The sequence below is a fragment of the Medicago truncatula genome, chromosome 8, assembly GCF_003473485.1.
Source record: "Medicago truncatula cultivar Jemalong A17 chromosome 8, MtrunA17r5.0-ANR, whole genome shotgun sequence".
In the NCBI taxonomy this organism is placed as follows: Eukaryota; Viridiplantae; Streptophyta; class Magnoliopsida; order Fabales; family Fabaceae; genus Medicago; species Medicago truncatula.
This window is the reverse complement of record NC_053049.1, coordinates 31,815,146-31,822,476: the sequence shown is the minus strand read 5'-3', so window position 1 is coordinate 31,822,476 and position 7,331 is coordinate 31,815,146. Positions and strand designations below refer to the sequence as shown.

The following is a 7,331-nucleotide window of genomic DNA, read 5'->3' as shown; positions in this document are numbered from 1 at the left end:
AAGATCGATTGTATGGTTGCATGTTGAATTTTCTATTATAATTTATAGCGCAGAAATTATCTATAGTAAGAAAATAACGATGGAAGTAAGTAATTGATGTGGTCTAGAAGTCCCAGCTCAGCTGGCAAATATCGTAATTGCAAAACCGAACGTCGTGATCCGAATTTGAATTCAGAGCCTCATAGTTGTGCGTGAGATTAATTTAAGTGGCTTACCACTTTATTTAAGAAAAAAAAAAAAAAAAAAAAGAGTCCAAGTGATGATGGTACCATCAATGGATGACCTGTGAATGAAAAAATGAATAAATAAAAACTGTCATTTTTTTTTTGTTACAAATAAGAAATCAAGAAATGCCAAAATGAAATGTTAAAAAAAAAAATGTTCACCTTTATAATTCTTATTCTATAGTATTCAATATTACCCTAGGGACAATTCTCACTTCTGCCAGGTCCACCAAAGTAAAAGTAATCACCCCAATCTTGATCATGCCCTCCTCTTATGCCATAACACTTTGGTTTCTCTACGTAATGGAAGTATTTATTTTCTGGTAATGGAATAGGCTGGTTATTGGAATCTACAACTCCAATATTCTTAAAATATGCAGCTTTTCTAAAACCCTCATCAGGCAAGTGTCCACTACCCATTTGGGTAGAAGTAGCTTGTGGAAACTTTGAATTTATTATTTCTCCACCCCAATGAACCTCTTCAGCAGGATCCTTCAAGTGTGTGAATATGGAAGATGGCCAGTACCCAAGATAATTTCCAGTTGCAAATTCAAGCCACCAATTTCCAGTCCCTGGATGCTTTCAAACAAATAAAATTGAAAAGAAAAGGAATTTTTAGTTGAAAAAAGAAAAGGAATTTTTTTTTTTAACAAGTAAAAATGAATTATATTAACACTGTTATAACATTCACCTTAATGTGTACACCCCTTGTATCACTCTTGAAAATTTTAATTAACTAAATATATGGTCTATGTAACCATATTTTTTCAATTGTGTGACCACTATTTTGAAGCTGAAAAATGTGGTCACGCAACTAAAATGCGCGTGACCACTATTTTTCCACTTAGTTAACCAAATAAGTTACGCAAATAAAAAAAATGTGATCACATAAATCATGTATTCGATTAACTGAAATTTTTGAGTGGTACAGAGTGTGTATTAAGGATGTCTACCTATCATTGCTCAATGAGAAATATGATAATTGTTGGTGAGAAAACAAAAGGAGAAAAATAATTTGAAAGAGGTAAAGTATAAAAGAGTTACCCTCCAGATCGATAAGGGAATGCCTAATTGATTTCCATCATATGTTGAAGTTGGAGTAAGTGTTCCTCCAATTACAACTTTTTTGTTAGTTTGAATAAACCCTGGACATATTACATTGCGGCACCCAGTTTGTTGATATGCATCAGCCTGCAATTAGTAATATTATCATTTTCTTTTCAACAAGTGTTTTTTTGGGTACAAACAACTGCAACTTGTTCTTTTCAATAAATAATTTTTTTATTACATACTAGTAATATACTTTTTATTTTTTGACAAGTACTACTAGTATACTTTTCCTTTTCCACCTCCTTTACATCAAATACAATCGATATACATACCGTCCAATAAATAAAAAATCTAGTGCGGTTGTCCCCGTAGACCTTCGGGTAGATCTGCATAGAGATTAGATGAACTTAGCTTGATTGGCCAAAATACGAAATTAAGTATACATGTATTGATGAAAATGAAAGGTAGGTAGTTGACATGCTAACTGCAGAATGTAAAGTTTTTGTTTTTTTTTTGTTTTTCCTTTAACTATAATCATAAAATTAAGACATCAATAAAAATGTTGACTTTAATCGTAAATATAAAACAAACAAAAAAAAAGTCTTATATATATTTAGAGGTGTGAGAGAGAGGATGGATCAAATTATATGATGTAATGTTGTACAAATGTTACATTGTTTAATATCGTTTTATTCCTTTCATATTTCCCAAATTTGACCATTGGATCGTTAATTTATTTTATATGGATTATCCATGCAAAATTTTGCAAAAATATAATTTCATTTAATATGTTATTAAGATATACTAAGTGTTTACACATCATGGTACTGATCTCACGATATTGTACACATCCCCATGGAGAACGAAACACACATGCTTAAGTCTTAATGAGCGACACAAGGGCGAAGCCCAAATGCTACTGAGAGAGAATATGATTTTCGACCAAGATAGTACTACCGACCATGAGGGACATTAATCCCACTTACCATATGATAGCTATTTGTATATCATCCAAGTATTACGGGCTAAAGGCGACATATTTGTTTGAACCCACACCCAACTTGGATTTAGGCCTAGCAAGGATTGGATGGTCCGGAAGCCACTAAAAACCCCAGAGGACGGAACACTACATAAGGAGGTCTTAGCCTCCAAGGCAACAAATCAAATGGCTCACACAACCATAGCTAATACGTGGACACGACTCTAACACCACTGATATAGCCAAAACAACATTGTTTTGGGGTAGATGTTTGTGAGCTGCAACAACATCATTTAAGAAGGTTGACTAATAAGAAACTGGACTTTCTTGTAATGAAGGACTATGGAAGAAGCTACACCAAAATGTGATTTCTTAGGTTGGGAGTTGGTTTTACCTAGGGATTTATTTGGCCGTTTTGAAGGGTTCATGGGGTTAATTAGCTGGGAGAGATAAAATTATGAGGGTTTTCTTATTGATCTAGGATACCGTTGTATGGTCCATTTAGATAGCCCATAATGATTTTGTGTTTAGTGGTAAAACTTTTGATGTGGAGGAATTACCTATGGAGGAACCACTTCTCTCTTGGAGTCGATAACCTCTTTGCGTAGGGATCTTGTTTGGATGCCTTTGAGCGTGATTTTTAGTCTATTCTCTGATCTCATGTGTCTCATTTCTCAACGATGTAGGCTTGGTCTACTCTTCATTTGGTTTTGGTCTCTAGGAGAGAGAGAAGATTTTTTGGTTTGTTCTTTTGTTGTTGTGGTTGTTTTGAGTTTTATGGTGGTGTTGCGGGTATTTTTTGTTTTTGTTGGGGGTTGGTCCTTCCTTCCTCTGTCTTTGAGAGATGGTGGTTTTTTTGCTTCTTTTCGATGGTGGTGTTGTCGTCGTCGTTTTAGCTTTTCTAGTGGTGTTGCATGTGTTTTTTTTTTTTTTTTTTAAAGTACATATACAATAATCATTTTTAGAGTTTAGCATGTGACATAAGAGTCAAGAGCGAAGGGGCTCTAAAAAACTAAGGGTATTAACCTTACAAAAGTGCACATAACAAATATTGAGCATATTCACATACCTGCCAACCAGCTTCAATGGCGTTGACGTCTTTTTTTTCATATGTACCTGATGTGATCCACATTTGAGCCAAGCTGAATTCATTTGGACTTTCCACTTGGGGGGCCCACACGTTTATTGTAGCCTTTGCTCCATGGAACCCTCCCCCTTCCACTAACGCAACTGCATGCTGCACAACAAGAAGAAGAATCACTTTTGATACTTCATTGTCAACAATAGTTTAGAGAACAAAAAGTTTCATAAGTACAACTTATAAATATCAGATGATATATAAAAGACTACAAAGATATTTGATATACTATGCATGGTCGTTCCTACGAATTTAGAGACTCGGCTCTGTAAGTAAAAAGAGACCCGTTTAAAAATAAAAAACACAATTTTTTTAAAAGAGCAATCTCCTATTTAAATTTAAAATGAAATTCATAAACATAAGAAATAATGATGATAATTTAAAATTCTATATGGTACGTAGTATGAATATGATATTACTGTATTATAGAACACTGAGTCACAAATATTTAATGTAAAAAATGTTGCATCATGCCAAGCTATGAGACCATAGACGTCTTTCTTAATTAATAGAAGCATGGTGGTGTAGCTAAGCATATTTATATGTATGATATTGGGCTATAATTTATTTTAAGGCCCAGCTACATTGAGTTGTTTGTACCCTCTAGGGTTTGGCCCTGATACTATGGCGTACGACCGAGTCAACAGTTCTCAAGAAATAAAACAAAAAAAATAAAATAAAATAAAGAAATTGAGCGAAAAAATTGAGATTATGCAATTGCATACTGTGTGTTTATATGTATTAGTGAACTTTCTTCCGAATCCACTAATAGAGTCAGCTCTTAAAAGGTCTTGTTCTGTAATTCTTCTAACTGGAATTGTTCCATCAGGACAAGATTCACCCGATAAACTCCACAATTGAAAGTTGTCACTAAAATTACTCATTTGGTTATATCTTGTTGGTCTTTCTGGAGGATCCTGTTTATAAAAATATGTACCAAGAATTTTAATTATAAAGTTGAACTTCACAGGTTATTTCTTAATTCCCCATAGTTAAATTAAAAATAATAATAATACCAATGGTTTTTGTCCTTTCAATAGAGGATGATCAAAAGCTAACTGTTTATGAGTTAATATACAATCTATGATATCACCATCAGGACTCTGTACAAATGAACACAAACACAAATTACATGAATATATATACAATAGTTTATATGTTGAATAGACTAATTGATTTTTAAAGTTGGGTTCTATAAAGTTTAAGAATATTTGGGACAAAATATAAATATCAACTCAAAGCAACACATTTATCATTAGATTAGGTTGGTTCATATTATAGTCATAAAAAATACGGATTTTTTACTCAATCTAAACCAATTAAGTTTGATTGGGACAAATAACATGTTTGATCAAAACCGACCCAACCTAACATATGAACTCCTCTATTTTTATATTAAAATTTATAAAAATATACCTCATGATTTGAACAAAAAAATCCATAATAATTCCTTCATTTTGAAAATATTATAAATTTCGTTATTCAAACGACAAGATAATTTATAATAAAGCATTCAAATTATCCTCTAAACTTTTTTTTGAAAGAAATATTTATACACACACACGCCATGATAAAGCTTCCAACCCTAACGATGTTTTAAAATTTATTTTCACATACTTGAATTGTCTTAACAGCAGGTTTATTGATTTGCTGAAGACGTGCAGCTATCATCTTCTTCAACTTGTGTAATTCTTCATTGGATCGAAAAGTCTGATTTACTAATTGCTGGTTGCTTGTTTTTAATGAATTAATAGGACAAACAAGAATAAGAAAATGTAGGATGATGGAGATAATTGGGGAGCTAAAGCCCATATTTGGTTTTGTGAATATTTTTTCACATTTTCGTTGTCTAACTTTTGAGTTACAAGATTTTTGTTTTGTGCATGTAAACAAATCTAACCCCATATCCATCCTAGCACCAGGGAAACTTTTATTTGTGTATGTGTTTGTCTCTCTATGTATATTTAATATACTACAATTCTAGAAATATTTATTATTATATTTTTTAAATAATCAAAACATTTCTTGGTCAATGACATTTATTAAATTTTTTTAAGGAAATATTCTTGTTATGTATTTTATAATATTTCAAAAGATAATTAATTAAATAATTTGTTAAACTATTTTTTTCTTAATTCTTACATTAAATTTATTCAAAACAATTAATTTAATACTTACTATTCATGTAATAAAAAAGTCGTCAGAATTTTTTATGTTAAATATAAGCAAATTAAATATACGTTTGACTCTATTTAATGATGTTTATCTTAAAATATGTAGTATTTTCGTAAGACTCCTTTTATATTCATGAAATAAGTTTCTATGCGAAGAGCACTTTGAGAATGTACTGATATTTTATTTAGCCAAAATACTTATTTTGATCATTTAAGTTTTACAAAAATACTAGGTTAGTCCTTCAAGTTTTTTAAGTTTTAAATATGTTTTAAATTTTTCTTAAAAAAAAATGTTTTCATTTTTTTTAAAGTTTTAAATAGGTCCTTTAAGTTCTTTTAAGTTTTAAATAGCATTTTTAAATTGTTAATTTAATGCACATATTAGAAGTTTTTAAGTTTTAAATAGACCCTTAAAAGGGTAATAAGGACTTATTTGAAACTTTAAAAATTTAAACAACTAGCCAATAATTTTTTGTCAAACTTAAAGGACCAAAATAGGGAATATATAATAGGGATAGGATCAAATGATTAATTTGACACCAAAAAATCATTTCTAAAAATAAAAGATGTAGAATCCTTTAAAAAAAATCAGAGAATTTTTGGAAAGGAATTAACCAAAAGAAGAAAGAATAAATTATTTCTAAAAATAAAAGATGGGTCACTTGATCAAGCATGTAAGCACTTAATGAATTGATGGGAGCCGTTAGATTAAAACCGTATTAATGGCTAGGATCTGGTGTCAAATTTTTGATGTCATTTGATCCTATCTATATATATATATATATATATATATTATCTTTAGAGGAACATCATCTAATATTCAATCAAGGTATTTAATGGAACAGTGTTAGCTAATTGTAAAGAGATATAGTAGGTTTCATCTCACCTCTCCCAAGTTTTTCATAAATTGATAAGATGATGAGACTTATATATACTTCCCTAAGATCACCTAAAGCACGATCAAACCTCATGTTACCAGTGCCACATGGAATTGAAAAACTTTAGGGTCTTTGAGTTTGGAAGGCAATTTCATCTTAATTATAGGACTATATTCCTTGGTCAAAGCTATTGTATCATTGTCATCAAGCCTTCTTTTATTTGTCAGAATTTGTTTTTAAGAACTTGGAATATGATTGCATTTGAGACAGCTTTAAAGGAACATTAATGTGTAATTTCTATTAAATTTCCACAAATTTTTTAAACTGCTCCTCAACTTTAGAATTTGTATTTTTTTGTGGCATGCGTACATGTGGTTTATACGGTGGTGGAGGTAAATAAGGTCTTTCTTTTTCCTTTTCCTCCTCTACCCTCTCATTAGTTGGTTTGATTTTTACACTACTCATGGTCACTCCTTTTCACCTCATTACCCTTAAGGCTAAAATGGATTTGGAGTTCATGCATGCAGTTAATTTAGTTCCACTAGTTAAATTTCTCTCTGAATTCAAGGAGGCAAAGGCAAGCAACATTATCTCCAGAAATATGCGAGTTAGCCAAATAACGAGAGTTGGAGTGTAACTTTAATTAGTCAAAGGCTCAAAGCCATGGCTGGTTAGAGCAACGATTCAACATTTCTATCAATAAATACCTTATAGATTATTACTCCTTGTGTTCTACAATAGATGACCTATTTAAAAATGTACATTATTAACCTAACATGCTTTGACCGTATTTTTCTACTAATATATAAAGATAAATAGTACACCCTGGATCCGGTTACTATTATAAGCAAAATTTTGCATTTTATATTCATTTAATTAATAATGTAT

General features: G+C 31.0%; 1 protein-coding gene across 1 annotated transcript; it reads right to left on the bottom strand.

Annotated features, from left to right (window-relative positions):
- Positions 1–422: 422 nt before the first annotated feature.
- On the bottom strand, positions 423–5,230 carry LOC25501473 (uncharacterized). The gene is made up of 7 exons (XM_013590711.3): positions 5,009–5,230; positions 4,408–4,494; positions 4,117–4,308; positions 3,323–3,490; positions 1,607–1,660; positions 1,269–1,415; positions 423–803 (listed from the first exon to the last, which is right to left on the bottom strand). Exons 1-7 carry the CDS (start codon positions 5,201–5,203, stop codon positions 423–425), a joined length of 1,224 nt encoding a protein of 407 aa, XP_013446165.1. The 5' UTR covers positions 5,204–5,230.
- Positions 5,231–7,331: the final 2,101 nt, after the last annotated feature.

Coding starts and splice junctions, on each gene's coding strand:
- LOC25501473 (XM_013590711.3), bottom strand. CDS start 5,203: ATGGGCTTTAGCTCCCCAATTATCTCCATCATCCTACATTTTCTTATT. Junction 4,495..5,008: donor CTGCTGTTAAGACAATTCAA/GTATGTGAAAAT, acceptor TCATTTGTACAG/AGTCCTGATGGTGATATCAT. Junction 3,491..4,116: donor CTAATACATATAAACACACA/GTATGCAATTGC, acceptor CTTGTTGTGCAG/CATGCAGTTGCGTTAGTGGA.